Source organism: Ascochyta rabiei, chromosome 3, assembly GCF_004011695.2.
Source record: "Ascochyta rabiei chromosome 3, complete sequence".
NCBI classification, from domain to species: Eukaryota; Fungi; Ascomycota; class Dothideomycetes; order Pleosporales; family Didymellaceae; genus Ascochyta; species Ascochyta rabiei.
Window position 1 is genome coordinate 2,421,595 of NC_082407.1, and position 16,045 is coordinate 2,437,639.

At 56.6% G+C, this 16,045-nt stretch overlaps 5 protein-coding genes across 5 annotated transcripts, besides 2 other annotated features; 2 read left to right on the plus strand and 3 right to left on the minus strand.

Annotated features, from left to right (window-relative positions):
* Window positions 1-1,154: 1,154 nt before the first annotated feature.
* Window positions 1,155-3,064, plus strand: EKO05_0002400 (uncharacterized protein; the record flags this gene model as incomplete). The annotated part of the gene is made up of 4 exons (XM_038944094.1): window positions 1,155-1,370; window positions 1,421-2,027; window positions 2,083-2,294; window positions 2,354-3,064. The coding sequence occupies 4 exons, from the start codon at window positions 1,155-1,157 to the stop codon at window positions 3,062-3,064; spliced, it is 1,746 nt and encodes a 581-aa protein (XP_038793069.1).
* A 345-nt stretch (window positions 3,065-3,409) lies between these two features.
* Window positions 3,410-5,073, minus strand: EKO05_0002401 (uncharacterized protein; the record flags this gene model as incomplete). The annotated part of the gene is made up of 3 exons (XM_038944012.1): window positions 3,410-3,535; window positions 3,586-4,787; window positions 4,833-5,073. The coding sequence occupies 3 exons, from the start codon at window positions 5,071-5,073 to the stop codon at window positions 3,410-3,412; spliced, it is 1,569 nt and encodes a 522-aa protein (XP_038793070.1).
* A 254-nt stretch (window positions 5,074-5,327) lies between these two features.
* On the plus strand, window positions 5,328-6,633 carry EKO05_0002402 (uncharacterized protein; the record flags this gene model as incomplete). The annotated part of the gene is made up of 8 exons (XM_059635903.1): window positions 5,328-5,363; window positions 5,413-5,447; window positions 5,494-5,579; window positions 5,629-5,857; window positions 5,904-6,041; window positions 6,089-6,341; window positions 6,388-6,554; window positions 6,600-6,633. 8 exons carry the CDS (start codon window positions 5,328-5,330, stop codon window positions 6,631-6,633), a joined length of 978 nt encoding a protein of 325 aa, XP_059491886.1.
* A 678-nt stretch (window positions 6,634-7,311) lies between these two features.
* On the minus strand, window positions 7,312-7,596 carry EKO05_0002403 (uncharacterized protein; the record flags this gene model as incomplete). The annotated part of the gene is made up of 1 exon (XM_038947497.1): window positions 7,312-7,596. The coding sequence occupies one exon, from the start codon at window positions 7,594-7,596 to the stop codon at window positions 7,312-7,314; it is 285 nt and encodes a 94-aa protein (XP_038793072.1).
* A 1,112-nt stretch (window positions 7,597-8,708) lies between these two features.
* On the minus strand, window positions 8,709-14,394 carry EKO05_0002404 (uncharacterized protein; the record flags this gene model as incomplete). Its single annotated transcript, XM_038944105.1, has 2 exons — window positions 8,709-9,287; window positions 9,340-14,394. 2 exons carry the CDS (start codon window positions 14,392-14,394, stop codon window positions 8,709-8,711), a joined length of 5,634 nt encoding a protein of 1,877 aa, XP_038793073.1.
* Window positions 12,181-12,243: a tandem repeat.
* Window positions 13,953-14,014: a tandem repeat.
* Window positions 14,395-16,045: the final 1,651 nt, after the last annotated feature.

Here is a 16,045-nt window from a genome sequence, read left to right on the forward strand (position 1 = left end):
AGTGATGCCCCATGAGAGTAGCTTGATTGAGCGGCAGTCTCACGACAGTCCCCATACTTTCCACAGCCTGGAACTGCTCGGTAGGTTATACGCAATCAGACATGATTAACAAACTGACTTGGTGTCTTCACCGTATATTTTCCTACGCCAACACTCATTCTGAGTATGCTGAGCACCTCCAGCCTTCTCATATCCCAGGCCTGGGCATCCACCTTCCTCTAGCACAAGAGGATCCTACCGCGCACGCAAACCCACATTCGCCCCTCACATTGCAAGAGATCGTAATTATGGATACACTCCATGCGTTTCTCCAGCACGCTTGTCTGGTTGTAAGGAGGCTGAGACCAAGGCTAGGTTGGATTGAGCTGTACCTGTCTAAGTCTGACTATGCGAGCTTTCTTCGTAGGTGGTTTTGATTGCGATGACGTCTGGTGGACTGGTATGACGGCAGCTGCAATGGATGTACGAAGAGCTAGTACTTGGTTCTACACCGAATAGGTCTAATTCGGTATGGTGCAACACCAAATATCAGCTGCTTTGTAGGTCGTTCGCAGGTTAAATCTGCAGGCTGCTATTCCCCGCGTTCAGCAATGTAAGGGGCGACTGCACGTCAGGGGACCGTTACGTGATAAGTGGTAGCCACAGGATGCGGGACCGTTATACTGATTACATGGGCCTTTATCTCGCTCTCAGTGGACAGATCATCGTCCCGAACAGTCAGCTTACCAATCGCTGATTCGTGGACTCAGCGACTCTCTAGCCACACTGTGCGATGTATGTTAACCACTCTGGATTGACATCAACGTTGCTGATTGGGCCCGGTTACTCTCTGCGTGTCCAATGCTACGGAGATCTGCTTGTGCTTCTCAAGGTCTTTCGCTTACGAGTAACGCAGTAGTCCACCACTATCGATTATCAACATGATAGGAGACAAACTGCCGCCATTCAAATGAGCAGAATGTAAGCTTACCGGCTATACTTAGATGCCCACGAGTGCCAAGACGATTTGTCTGTGTAATCAAGGCTACATGTAAGCGCCTAGTCTGGATACATGCACGGACGGGCTTCGACATGCTCTTCTTCTGTGGATTGAGCCCACACTGCGTAAAGAACTCGGTACCTTGCGATATCCTTTGACACAATCTACTGCCAGTATGGACGCTTTGTTGTCGTCTCAACTGCCTGCACTGGTTATTGGCAGTGTCGTTCTCTTCCTCGGGGCCTATCTATTCTACTTATGGCTTTTGCCAAAGCCCATCCCGGGCATACCATACAATGCGAAGGCCACGAGATCACTCTTTGGGGACATACCAGATATGCTTGATCATCTCGATCGCAACAAGACGTTACCTGACTGGATGGAAGCACAAGTAAACACCCGCAACACCGTTGGTCCTGTTCGCGCACTCACTCTCCACAGAACGCCAGATACAACTCTCCCATCGTGCAGCTCTTTTTTTATGTGTTTCAAAAGCCGGTAGTGGTCATCTCAGACTTCAAGGAGTCGCAGGACATCCTAATGCGCAGAAGCAAGGAGTTCGACAAACCTGACATGATCAGCGATGCGTTCTACGGTATCGTCCGCGACCATCACACGCTACTGAAGTCTGGGGACGAGAAGTTCAAGTCGCAGCGAAAGTGGCTCCAGGACCTGATGTCGCAAACCTTTCTGCACGGAGTTGCTGGACCCCATCTTCACAAGACGTTCATGGAGTTGGTACAGATGTGGCAGGAAAAGATGCGGCTAGCTGGCCCAGAAGGCTGTCCGTACTCGGTGAAGACCGACATTGCTCACTCGGCACTTGAAGCCATATGGGCGGCCATGTTTGGTACAGGAGAGACTGCTACGATTACCATGAAGCAGATCGACTTGCTGTCTTCGATAGAACCCGGATCCATCAAAGCGTCTTCAGATGGAGCGCTCCAAATACCACAAGCAGATCGGGCGCCAACTTTCGATGCCATATTGAGGCTGACCCACACATTTGAAGGTGTTGTCCAATCTGTATCCCCGCGTATCTATGGCTGTGAGTCGTTCTTCCGTCTTGTGCTCGAGTCGAGGGGCTGACTTTCTATCTCTAGGGTTCTTGCCGTACCGGTTCCCCAAGCTGGTTAAATTGAAAGACCAATTGATCATCGATGAGATCAACAAGGCTCAGCGAAGAATGCACGATATCAATGGCGAGCAAGGCAAAGTGTTCAACGCGGTGGATCACATGCTCTACAGGGAGAAACAGCAGGCGACAAAGGAAGGCAGGAAGCCTCAATACTACTCCAAAGCTATGATTGCCGAAGTAAGTGGACCGAGAGGACCGTCAAGAAGGAGACATGTACACGGACTGATTTATCGCAGATATTCGGTCTCCTTATCGCTGGCCACGACACAACCTCCACCACGCTGATGTGGATCATGAAGCTGCTCACCGGCCATCCCACGATCCAATCCAAACTCCGCGCCGAGCTGCGAGCCTCCTACTCCGCAGCACACGCAGAAGCCCGCGTCCCGACCGCCCAAGAAATCACAAACACGCCCGTCCACTACCTCGATGCTTGTCTCGAAGAGCTGCTGCGCTGCGCGCAGACCGCCTCCATCCCCTCCCGAACCACGACGACCGACGCCGTCGTCCTGGGCAGCGTCATCCCAAAGGGAACCAGAGTCGTCCTGCTCGGCTGCGGCGGCGGCATCATGAAGCCGTCCTACCCCGTAGCCGACTCGCTCCGCTCAACCACCTACCACAACGCAAGCGGCGGCAAGACCGCAGCGTGGGACGAGTCGAACGCAGCGCAGCTAGCAGCGTTGAACCCCGACCGCTGGCTCCGAAGCCGCGCAGACGGCAGCAGAGTCTTCGATGCCGCGCTCGGCCCGCACCTGAGCTTTGGCGCGGGCCCGCGCGGCTGCTTCGGGCGCAAGCTGGCGTCTCTCGAGCTGCGCATCGCGCTGGTGTTGATCCTGTGGCATTTCGAAATGCTCGACTTGCCCGCTCACCTCGATACCTATGCAGCCGTTGATCAGCTTACGTGCGTCCCGGTCCAGTGCTACGCGAGACTTGCTCGCGCGGGATGAATCCTGGCAAAGACTGCAGTCTGGGTGGGGGGGTTGGGTTGGAAGGAGGCCTGGCTGGGGGCGAGTGATGAATCTGGTGGCTGCTGGTTCTGCTCAGGATTCTGGCACTGTGCAATATCTCTCTCTCTATATACCTATCTCGTTTGAGCACGCAATGCTTGGACCTACTCCTCCGCTCATTTCGGGAGCTGGACACCGTTCGTTCTATAGCGGAATCAACACTCGAAATGACACCGCCGTTACTTGTGCAGCTGTACATACAGAACTTCCGCTGATCAACCAGCCATGGAGAGAACCGGAACAAAAGCTGTAGCAATGAGGTTGGGGAAGCGGGGGCTATGGTATCTACGCGGTAGGCTCACGCTCTGAAACCAGCACCCACATGTGCTCCTGCACGAAGATGCCGTTGTAGTTTGTAGACTTCCAGGGGTCGTCTGGGTGCGCAAGTCCCCAGTCGAAGTGGCGGAGGAACTGTCTTCCAATCAGTCCGGTTCGCAGAGGGATGACCACCACCGACGTACCTCGAAGACGGTCTTGGTGATTTCCAACCACGCGATCGGTTTTCCGAGACACTGGTACTTGCCATACCCAAAGATCATCTCCGTCGTGCGACGCATGGCAGTCAGTTTGTCCTCGTTCGCGCTGTTCTCCTCGAGCAGCCAGCGCTCGGGCCTGAACCGGTCAGCGTCCTCGCCGAACATGGCTTTGTCGTGGTGCACGCCCCATGCGTTGTAGCTCACGTCGGTGCCGCCGGGCAGGAAGTACTGCTTCCCGTCAACGGTGACGCGATCACCGCCTTCTGGTACCTTTTTGGGAACAACGTCAGTCACTGGGGGGAAGATGCGAAGGCCTTCTCGGACCACAGCCTGCAGGTACGGGAGGTTCCTTAGAGTGGTGTCCTGGACGATGCCGGGCGCGGCGCCTGATCTCACTGCGGCATCGACCTCGGCCTGCAGGCGGTAGTAGATGCGTGGGTGGGCGACGAGGTAGAGCATGGTCGAGCGGATGGCGGTCGCCGTGGTGTCGGACCCAGCCAGGATCTGCAGCACGGCTTCGGAGAAGAGGTCCTCTTTCGAGAGACCGTGGTGCATGAACGAGGCCAACATGTCCGAGCGGCCGTCTGTCGACTTTTCGAGTCGCGAGTCGATGAGTTTGCGGGCGACGCCCATCATCTTACCGAAACCACTGCGGTCTTTCTCTGACGGCCCGAGCAGACGTGCGAGCGGCGGCCATTGCAGGTACTTGGTCAAGCCCAGTGCGGCTGAGATGGTGACGACTGTGAGCCCTTGCTCGCCCGACTTGATGTAGTCGTTCAGGTCAGCGTCGGCTTGCAGGTCGCCGAACGCTTCACCAAAGCCAATTGTGCTGATGACGTCGAGAGTGAAGTACTGGACCTTGCGCGCCAGGTCCATGGGCTTTGCGCCTGCGGACGTGGACATGTACTTGGTGCGGATCAGGGTGAGCAGCTCTTGCAGGCGTCCGTCAATGTCCGACTCGAGAGACAGGTTCTCCTTGCCGGAGTAGCCAGCTGCCATCTGCTGGCGGCGCTTGGTGTGCTTCTGCTCGTCGAGCTGGCTGAAGACATGGTCTTTGCCGGGCTCCACGCGTGTTGCTGCGTTGAACCAGTAGGACCGAGTGTACTGCGAGCGAACTGCGTTCATGTGGGCGAGCAGCTCAGGTGACGAGGTGACGAGTTCATTGGGTCCCACGCGTGCAACGGGGCCTGGGCGAGTGAGCATGCGCCGTTGCTGTGCTGTCAACTACTCACCATATTTGTCGTTGACGTCTTGGTAGGCAAGATGCGAGTGCAAGCCCAGGATCACACGCGCGTGCCAAAACTCAGACCAGCCGGTCCCAAAAGGGCCGTGGAAGTGCCGGAGGCGATCGTATCTACGGTACTTGTCTGCGAGGTAGAGAGCGACGGCGGCGGACAGCAGCAGCCAGCGCAGGGCGTACAGCTGCACAAGGAGAGACATGTCGAGACCTGTCGAGACCTTGACCCTCCACATCACGACGGCTGCCGGTTTTAGGGGCTGGGTGCTGTCATCGCACCCTTGGGTCCAGGCTTTCCGTGTGGCCGTGTTGGGTGAAGTGCCCGTCCCCGTCCAAGCCGTCCCGTGCGGGGTCCAGGCTATACAGGTCGGCACTATGGATTGTGTAGATCGACCCGCACGGCTGTTGATTGCTGCGCCGCATCGGTGCATAGCGCTCCGATACTTAATTCTAGCCTGCCCGCTTTGTGGCATTCTGTCGGCCTTTCGCAATGAGTGACCAGCCCGCTGTCACCGTCGCTGTCGACGTAAGCGCATGCCACGCCTGATGATACGTACAAAGCTGAGAACTCGCAGACAGACCTCGACTCCACCTACGATGAGACGGATGCGTGGGTATGTAAGATGATTCGTAAACGCGGTCTAAGTTCTGCGCAGGCAGAGCTACGCGACGTCCCTGTCGTCCAGCGTCGAGAGGTACAAGTGGGAGAACGGACGACGCTACCACAGCTACCGTGAAGGAGGTGCATCTCAGTGCCCCACCATACCAACTCCTGGCTGACGGCTGCACAGCGTACAATTTCCCAAACGACGAGAAAGAGCAAGACCGGCTGGACATGAACCACCATTTGTGTCTGCTGCTTCTGGACGACGAGTTGCATTTTACCAAACTCCCCCGTGACAGAGCAATCCGCATTCTGGACATCGGGACTGGGACCGGCATATGGGCGATGGACATGGGCGACAAGTTTCCGAACGCGCAAGTAGTCGGGAACGAGCTGAGCCCAATCCAGCCGCGATGGTAGAGCATTTGTGCCGTGACCGAGTCCAGAGCTGACGGTTTCCAGGGTGCCGCCGAATGTGCAGTTCGAGATTGACGATGTCGAGAGTCCATGGCCGCCTCGGGACCCCTTTGACTTCATCCACATCCGCTACATGCTGGGCAGCATACAGGACTGGCCTAAGCTTCTGCGCCAGTCGTACGAGTGAGTTGTGACACGGGCTGCCGTGGTGCCTGATGCTGATGAGCCAGGAACCTCGCTCCAGGCGGGTGGATCGAGCTGCAGGACTTCAACACGCTGGCATACAGCGAGGATGGAAGCGCGACAGAAGACAACAAGATTCTCGAATTCTGCCGTGTGTTTAATGCGGCCTGCGACAAGATGGGACGGCACGGGTCTCCCGGTCAACACTTGAAGGGCTGGGTGGAGGATGTCGGCTTCACCAACGTGAGGCACGAAGTGCGAAAGGTCCCGGTCGGAACTTGGGCAAGAGACAGGAAGCTGGTGGGTGCAAGCAGCGCGCATGCAGAGAAGTGTGCTGACCATCAAGAAACAAATCGGCGCCCTGTATCGACTGAACCTGGAGGAGCTTTTGGAGGCTGCACTCCTGGGCTTGCTCGTTCGCGTCGAGAATTGGAAACCAGAGGAAGTGAACGTGTTCATTGCGCAGATCAGAACGGCACTCAATGACAGGTCTGCGCATGTCATGCAGGAATTGTAAGCTTGACCGTTTGCGAGTTTGCCAGATACTGACCCCAGCAGCCACATTGTATGGGCTCAGAAGCCTGGGAAGTAGGTCAGATATTCGATACGTTTCTCTTGGTTCAATCTTCTCGCGAAGCTGAGGAACGAAGCGACGGAAGCAAGCTTCTCACACACTGTAGGAGAGTGAGGAACATGACTGGTTGATGCCAGCGCATCCATGTCATTGTAGAATGCACCAATTATGTGTGGGTGAAAGACAGGAAAGGTAGTAAAGGAACTGGGGGGCAGCCACAGAGGTAGACATCCAGGTGCAAGTGTAATAAGGAGCAGAGCACCTCAGCTACGCATGTCTTTGGGTGTTTCATGCCCATGTATCGTTTAATTATTCATTCAAGGTCAGCCATCTTAACGTCAAACCGGAACCATTCTGCCTGCATCTGAAGGCGTCAGTCACGTGGTTTGAGCGGCTCAATCGTTGATTTATCCCGTCTTAAGGTCTTTCCTCTGTAGTCCCAGTGATAGAGGCAGAAGACGACAATCAGAGCAGGACCCCAAACATCTTGACGAAGATCATGAAAAGCTTGAGGTCGGAGATGTATGGAATGCATGGTGATGGCGGTTTGAATCGGCTGTTGGGCAGAGGTCTCAGTGGCAGTGATGTCGTCCGGCGCTGTTACTCTCCAAATCATTGTCGAAGATGCAGGCAGGTGCGGGTCCATTCAACTGCCAATCAGTTTCAGGGCGACCATCTCCAAGTCCAATAGCTCTTTCAAGCTTTATTGTAGGCCTGTTCGAGCTCAGCATAAAAGCCACTCCTCTTGCGTGCAGCATTGCGCTCCCATCTCAACTTTTCCTCCTTTCTCCTCCGCTCTTTGGCGCGTTGCTGCACGTCGCTCTGCATCTCGATCCACTCCTGCTTTGAGCTGGATTTTTGTTTCTTCTTGTGGTTCGCAATCAACTCTTGGAAAAGCTTAGGGATGCCAAGGAAGTAGAACAAGATAAAATTGCCGAGTAGGATGCACGATATGAGGAGAAGAACAAGGGCGGTCCTCATGATCCGATTGGGGTGGCGCGTCTTGGGAAAGCGGGAGAAGCGTGTGTGTTGTGGATAACGATCCGTTGTGCGAGTGGATGAGATGTTCCGTGATCGCATCGAGCAAACGAATTAGCGCATCCAATGACGTCACCCCGATATGAATCTGCAGAATGAAAGCAATCTATAGCAACTTGCGCAACTTCAACCTTTAAGAAGCTCATGATCGCCACATCAAGCAACAGACTTGATCTTGAATACACCTCTGACAGGCACTGCTCGCAAGGCCAGCTTTTGGCTCGCGACTATGCCCTCCGAATAAGAATGTCACGAGTTTAGCGTGTCACCAAGATGGCACACACTTCAGTCTACGCAAAGCTTAGAAGGAGGAACTTTACTGATTACAATCTCCATCCTGAGAGACTATTTGCCATGACATGACATCATGAGTTCCAAACTCTCACTGAATCATTTTCGTTTGATCATAAGACGTTTTCTATGTTTGCTGCTTAGTCTCGCCATCCGAAATGAGTTTACGGATCGGATCGTATTGCAAATCTCAGCTAGCAGAATGGATCGAGAGCAGTGGCGTTTAGAGCTGTATTGGATTCTGTGGTTCCCTGCGTACATTTACGAGAGCAGCAGGCTCTGGAACTCACTATATGTTTCTTCAATGGGCTGCAAGAATCTTGTGGTGTTGCGGTGATGTTAAAGTGGTGCAGCATTGTGTGGAAGGCACGGTGTGAACGACTCAAAGCAGATTCCGGCCAGAAGTTCACAGCGAATCAGAATGAACACAGCAAATCTTGAAGTGAGATCTCATTACTTCGAACTAATCATACAACAGCTGTTCATGCAAAAGCGAGACTCGCTGAGAAGGTGGTGTGACAAAGGAAAAGGTGCTGAAGAGCTGGCATCGAACCGGGACAAAGCCCAAGAACAAAACGAGAACGCTGCAAACATTATACATCCAAACCACCGACCTCAGGTCTGAGCATCTCTAGTGCTGACCTTCAAACCCCCCGATCTTCCAGCCAGTACAGAGAGTCGTTCCTTTGTGTCGAAGGTGTGATATCATTTTAGGGGACAGAAATCATCAACGTCGTACACTCACGTCAAACCAGACGCAGCGTTTACTTTCCGCCGAGGAGACCACCAACGAGAGGGATCTTACTTGCGGCGCCACCGCTCTTCTTCTTCTTGTCCTTGTCACCGCCAAAGAGGCCACCAAGGCCAAGGCCACTGAGGAGCTTGTTGATTCCAAGACCACCCAGAAGGCCGTTGACAAGGCCACCGAGACCAAGGCCGTTGAGAAGCTTGCCGACAAGGTTGAGGACACCAGTCAGCAGCAGACCAACAGCAGCGATGATCTGGAACAGCGGCTCGGTGAGCAGACCCCAGAGAGGGTTGAGCTTCTTCTTGGCGTGGGGCATGTCGGAGATCTTCTTCTTCGCGTTGTCGATGGTAGTGACAACAGAAGACGTCAGCTCCTTCAAACAGTCGGCCAGCTTGTACTCTTCAGGCGAAGCCTCGCCAGTTTGCTGGCGACCCTTGGCCTGCGCAGCGATGCGACCATCAGGGTCGAGGCCACGGAGCGAGCCGTTGCACTCGTTCAGGATGCGGCCACCCTCCTCGATGAGAGGCTTGACGTTATTGACGAGCTCCTCCTCGTCGAGCTCGTCGCGAGGCGTGCGGTCGGCCTTCTCGATGTACTGGAAAGTGGTTAGTATACAGCGTGTGGGATAGATGCGGGATCGAACTTACCTCAGTGATCTGCTTCATGACAGGCTGGACACGCTCAAGAGTCTGCTGGCAGATGGCAGCCATCTTGTTAGCAAGCTCAGAGTCCTCGCGGCGCTGTCTCTCTTCGTCGGTCTCATCCTCGGGAATCTCTTCTTCTTCTTGGATGTTGCCAAGGAGAGTGACCTCGCCGACCTTGTTGCCGTCGTTGTCAATGACATAGCCGTTGTCGTCGATCTCAAGACCAGCGCAGTGACCAAGGTCACCAGCAGTAAGACGGCCAATGACATCGCCATTCTCGTCACGGACATCGCCCTCCTTGTTGACACGCATGCCAGACATGGGGTTGATGCGGCGCTCCTTCTCCTCAGGCTCCCATCGCTCGGCCTTTCCGATGACGTTGCCGTTCTTGTCGTTGATGTCGCCATCCTCGTCAACGTGGTGGCCAGCAAGCTTCTTGATGTCGCCCTCGATAACGCGACCGATGATGTCGCCATCGGCGGTCTGGACGGTACCGTCCTTCACAACCTTGTTGTTGTCGAAGCCAGCGAATGGTCCCTCAGGTGTAGACGCGGCTCCGTGAACAAGCTCGGCCTTGCCGATAACGTTACCTGCGTTGTCCCAGATCTGGCCCTTGCCGTCAACCTTCTTGCCGACAAGGGTAGCTGGGTCGCCTTCAGAGACACGACCAAGGATGGTGCCGCTGGAGTCAACGACGTTGCCGGCCTTGTTGACGGTGCATCCAGCGAGAGCAGACAGATCGACCTCATCGGGCTCCTCCTCCTCGAAAGGTTCAGCATGACCCTTGACGTTGCCGTACTTGTCGATGATGTCACCATCTTCGTCGACAGTGTGACCAACGAGCTTCTTCGCGTCGCCCTGTGTGATCTGGCCAACACGGTTGCCGTCGTTGTCCTCGACGAATCCGTCCTTGACGACACGCAGGCCTTCGTAGCCGGCGAAGGGACCCTCCTGGCGAGTGACACGCTCGTTATCAGGAATGAGCTCACAGCGGCCGACAACCTTTCCAGTGTCTCCATGGATGAGACCCTCGCCATCAGACTTGCGACCAGCAAGCTCCTTCAAGTTGCCTTCAACGAGCTTCCCGACAGGAATACCTTCGTTGTTGACGAGGTAACCTTGCTTGTTGAGGGTGAGGCCATCGAGACTGGACAGATCGGCAGGAGCTTCCTCCTCTTCGTCCTCGATTGGCTCGGCGTGACCCTTGACGTTACCGAACTTGTCAAGAATGTCTCCATCCTCGTCGACGCGCAGTCCAACCATGCGCTTGGCGTCACCCTCAACGACCTGGCCAACAACGTTGTCGTCGGCATCAGCAACCTTGCCTTCGGCGATGACACGAAGACCCTCAAGTCCACCGAAGATCCCTTCAGGCTTAGACTCGCGCTCACTCTCAGGGATGAGCTCGCAACGGCCAATGACCTTTCCGGTATCGCTGTGGATGAGGCCCTCGCCGTCAGACTTGCGGCCTGAAAGCTCTTTGAGGTTACCCTCGACAAGCCTGCCGATAGGAATGCCTTCCTGGTTGACGAGCTTGCCTTGCTTGTTCAGGGTAAGACCCTCGAGGACAGAGAGGTCCTCAGGAACCTCCTCCTCGGGCTCTTCCTCCTCGATTGGCTCGGCGTGACCCTTGACGTTGCCGAACTTGTCAAGAATATCACCATCCTCATCAACGCGGAGACCCACGAGGCGCTTAGCGTTGCCTTCAACAACCTCGCCGACGATGTTCTCATCCTCATCAGCAACCTTGCCGTCAGCGACAACGCGCAGGCCTTCGAGGCCGCCAAAGATGCCCTCAGGCTTAGACTCGCGCTCACTCTCGGGGATGAGCTCGCAGCGACCGATGACTTTGCCGGCATCGTTCCATATCTGACCGTTCTCGTCGATCTGACGCCCATTGAGCTCCTTGGCGTTGCCCTCGACAAGGCGGCCGATGGGTACACCTTCGTCGCCGATGACGTTGCCCTGCTTGTTGACGGTCTTGCCCTTGAGGAGGGAAAGATCCTCGGGCTCCTCTTCCTCTGGCTCAGGGGCATCTTCTTCCTCGTAGCGTTCAGCGTGGCCGACGACAGAGCCCTTTTTGTCGAGGATGTCACCATCCTCGTCGACAGAGCGGCCGATGAGCTTCTTGGCGTCACCTTCAACGACGTAACCAACGCGGTTGTTGTTCACGTCCTCAACGAAGCCGTCCTTGACGACAGTGAGTCCCTCGAGACCGGCGAAAGGAGCCTCTTCCTCGGCGTCCTCCTTGGGGACGGTCTGGGCGCGTCCGATAACGTTGCCCTTGTTGTCCCAGAACTGACCCTCAGCGTCGGCGGTGATACCAGACTTGGAGAGCTTCTTCGCGTCACCTTCGGTGAGCTCTCCAACGATGTTGCCGTTGGAGTCAATGAGCTTGCCAGACTTGTTCACACTCAATCCATCGAGGATGGACAGGGGTGGGCGGTTGTCTTCAGCATCCTCGGCTGCATCCTCAGCAGCATCCTGGGCATCTTCAGCGGCGTCTTGAGCATCTTCAGCCTCAGCCTTAACATCCTCAGCGTCTTCGGCACCCTCTTGGGCATCGTCAGCAGCATCTTCAGCCTCAGCCTTAGCATCCTCAGCGTCTTCGGCACTCTCTTGGGCATCATCAGCAGCATCCTCGGCCTGGTCGACCTGCTGCTCGATCATCTTAGGAAGGGTCTTGACCTTTCCGATGACATTGCCATCCTTGTCAAGAACCTCTCCCTTCTCGTTGATCTTCTTGCCAGCGCATTCGCTGGCGTCGCCCTCGGAAAGTTCTCCGATTGGCTCACCCTCTTCGTCGAGTACCTGTCCCTTCTTGTTGACCTTGAGGCCTTCAAGGACATCGACCTCGGGGGTGACTTCGACTTCCTTGACCTCGGGCTCGACCTCACCAAGACGCTCCTTGAGCTCCTTCTGGGCGTCGAAAGCAGCCTCGCCGGCAACGACCTGGACCTTACCGATGGGCTTGCCCTCCTTGTCCAGGACCTCGCCCTTCTCGTTGATGGTCTTGCCAGCACAGTCCTTGGCCTCGCCCTCGGAGAGCTCGCCAATTTCCTCGCCTTCCGCATCAAGGACCTTGCCCTTCTTGTTAACCTTGAGACCCTCCAAGATGCGAATGTCAAGAGCGTTCTTGGCAGACTCCTTGAGCTTCTCGGCACCACCCTCTGCAAGCTCGACGTTGCCGAGAACGTTGCCCTCGGAGTCAACAACCTCACCCTTCTCGTTGACGGTGAGGCCCTTGAGCTCCTTGACATCGCCCTCGAAGTCATCGCCAACTTGGCCGACGACTTCGCCATCGTCGTTGAGGACCTCTCCCTCGGAGTTGACCTCGAGACCCTCGAGCGCCTCAACACCGGGAAGCTCATCCTCAACGTCGGCGGCCTTGTCTTCGACATCATCCTTGGCGCCTTCGGCAGCGTCCTCGGTGGTGTCCTTGATGTCTTCCTTGGCGTCTTGGGCGGCGTCCTTGACACCCTCGACGGCATCACCCTTGGCATCGTCGTCTTCTTCTTCTCCATCTTCTTCTTCTTCGTCGTCGTCGACAAGATCGGCAGCATCAGGGTGGAGCTCGGCGCGAGCAATGACGTTGCCATCATCGTCGAGGATCTCGCCGTCCTCGTTGAACTGCTTGCCCTGAATATCAGATGGGTCGCCGTCGACCAAGTGGCCAACAAAGTCACCATCCTCGTTCAGGATCTGGCCGGTCCTGTCGGCTGTCAGGCCGTCGAGGATACTGAGAGGAGGCATCTTGGGTCCATCACTAGCACCCTTCTTGAGCTCGTCAGGAAGCTGGTCCTCGGGGAGAAGCTCGCAACGGCCGACAAGATCGCCATCGTCATCGAGGATCTCGCCGTTGTCGCCGATGGGGTAGCCAGCAAGATCTTCGGCATCGCCCTCTACCAGACGACCGACGGGCTTACCGTCCTTGCTGACAACACCCTCCTCATCCACTTCAAGACCCTTGAGAAGACTCAGGTCAAGGCCCTCGGACTGATCCTCGACGGAATCCTTGACATCGTCGGTGGCATCCTCGGCACCATCCTTGGCGCCTTCGGCAGTGTCTTTGGCGTCACCAGCCTTGTCGTCGGCGGTAGCCTTCGCCTCGTCGGCCTTGTCTTTGGCGTCGCCAGCAGCGTCGTCGGCCTTGTCTTCAACGTCGCCAGCAGCGTCGTCGGCCTTGTCTTCAACGTCACCAGCAGCGTCGTCGGCCTTGTCTTCAACATCGCCAGCGGCGTCGTCGACAGTGTCTTTGGCATCATCAGCGACATCACCGGCTTTGTCTTTGGCGCCTTCAGCGACATCACCAGCCTTGTCCTGTACGTCGTCGGTAGCATCCTCGGCGGTGTCCTGGCCGCTCTGAGCAGTGTCCTTGGCAGTCTCGGTAGCGTCGTCAGCGGCCTCCAGGGCAGACTTGTCTTGAGATTGCTTGCTAGCATCCTCGACGGCACCCTTGGGGTCCTTGGAGGCCTTGCTAGCCAGGTTGGAAGCGCGGCCAGCGAGACCGCGGGCGCCACTCAAGGCACCTTCACCAGCTTTGCTGGCAGTGTCTGTGGCGTCATCTTCGGTATTATCGACTGTGTCTTCGGCGTCATCACCGGCCTTCTGAGTGGCGTCGTCCTCGGTCTCCTCAGCCTCCTCGTCTTCATCATCTTCATCGTCTTCATCGTCGTCGATGGGTTTTGGCTCAGCCTCGGAGAGATCGTCTCCGGCTTGAGATACCTTTCCTGTGGTGTCTTGGGCAGTACCTTCTGCTTGCTTCTTGGTGTCTTGGGCAGTGTCTTGGGCCTTCTTCTGGCTATCTTGCGCGGTGCCTTGTGCTGTGTCCTTTGTGTCTTGGGCAGCGTCCTTTGCTTGCTCCTTGGTATCCTCGGCCGTGTCTTGTGCCTGGGTCTTTGTGTCTTCGACAGCTGACTGGGCTTTCTCGGAAACGTCCGAAGTGTCTGGTGCCTGCGATTGGGGCTTGTTCAGCTTGGGAGCCGACTGCTGGGGCTTCCTGCCAAGCTTGGTAGGAGTGCGGGGGGTGTCACTCTTTCCTGCGGCGGGGGAAGGCATGCTGGTGTCGTTTGTGGGGGGATCGTAAGAGGACTGTGTGGGGGTTCGTTGACTCGTAGCAGAAACGTTACTGCTGATAGATCGTGAGCGGAGGGAACGGGGGGAGTTCCTATTAGGCGTCGGGGGGAACGAGTAATAGGTGTAAGAGTGTGAAGAGTTTTCTGTCATGTATCAATTGACGAAGGGGTCGTCTTTGTAGCTGGGGAGAAGGAGCACGGATTGCAAGGCAGGCGTGCATTTATGGGTCAAGATGGGATCATGGGCGAATTCTCAGTATGACGTCGACGTGTAGGGCTGTATGAGGCATGTAGCAGGGGCAGCTCGCGCCACAGTAGGGAGAGCTGGGAGAGCTGGGCCAGCAGAACCTGTTTTGGAGCTGAGGACTGGAGTGTGTGCGACCGAGTGCAGCGAACCAGAGGCCAGTTGCGTCACTTGCCCCAGCCTTGGGCGGGGCACTGCTCCCGTTTCGCGGAGCCATGATGAGAGAGGTCCACTCGGTGAGGTGACAAGCGCGGGTGAGCGCTGCAACAGGGGGGGAGCTGTCCTCTGGTACCTACACATCGTCGATGGGCCACGGCGAGCGGCCAGGCTGGGAAAGGGGGCTCGCCGGCGTTGACGGGAGCGGTCGATGTGTTTTGGACTGCACTGGGCCTGGAATGCTCCCGCAGCAGCCAGACGTCTCCACGAAACCTGCTGAACCTGCTGTCGTGTCTTGCCGCCGTGCGCTGGATGATGATCCAGGTCCGATCGACGGCCTCGCGACCGCCTTCTCCACAAGGCCCCGCCATCGAAACGTACATGCCTGAGGCTGCCGCGCTCCGCTCCAACCAGAAGCCCGCCACGCGCCGAGGCTGTCGAGAGGGGGCAGGTCTTGCCGTGCGGTGGGCGAAGCAGGTGGCGGCATCCTCCCAGGTGATGTAACCTGCCATGACGTAGCGCATCGGGGAGCTCCCCTGCCACATCCCTGCCACATCCCTGCCACACCCCTGCCACACCCCTGCCACATCCCTGTCCCGCGCTCGCTTACGACACGGCCCCCGCTGCGCATCTGCACGACTCTACCTACTCTGCGCGACTCTGCGCGACTCTGCACCTGCCATGTTCCTCAGATGTCACCCGCCTAGACTGCGTTCAGACGGCGGGACAAGAGAGGAGCGGGAAGCCCTGACGTGGCCCTGCGCGCTGCTGCTGATCAGGAACCACTTGTTCGAGCCATCATGCACCCCAGACGCGGTCGACGTCCTGGACGGAGGTTCCTGCGCAAGCACTCGACGTTGGACTGTTCACTGTACCACGGCACCGTTCAGAACACGCGAGACGCGATGTGTGGGCCCGACGCCGTTGAGAGTGCGGTGCTGGTGCGCTAACTGCAGTGCCCGCTGTTTCGTCACACGGATCGTCTGGGAAACGGGCGGCTGCTGTCGACACAGAGGCGAGCGGGGCCTGTGTGCTCGTACAGTAGCCGTCGTGGTACAGCAGCGCGCCTTCCATGTCCTGGTGCTTGAAACTGCGCTCGAATCACAGAGGAGCTGCAGTATCGGTACCTGAACACACAATCGTGCTGCACGCCTGACACGTACGCACAGTCAAACTGCGAATGCACGGTTGACATGGTTGAAAGGCCATGGTAGGTCTCACAACACTTCTCGTC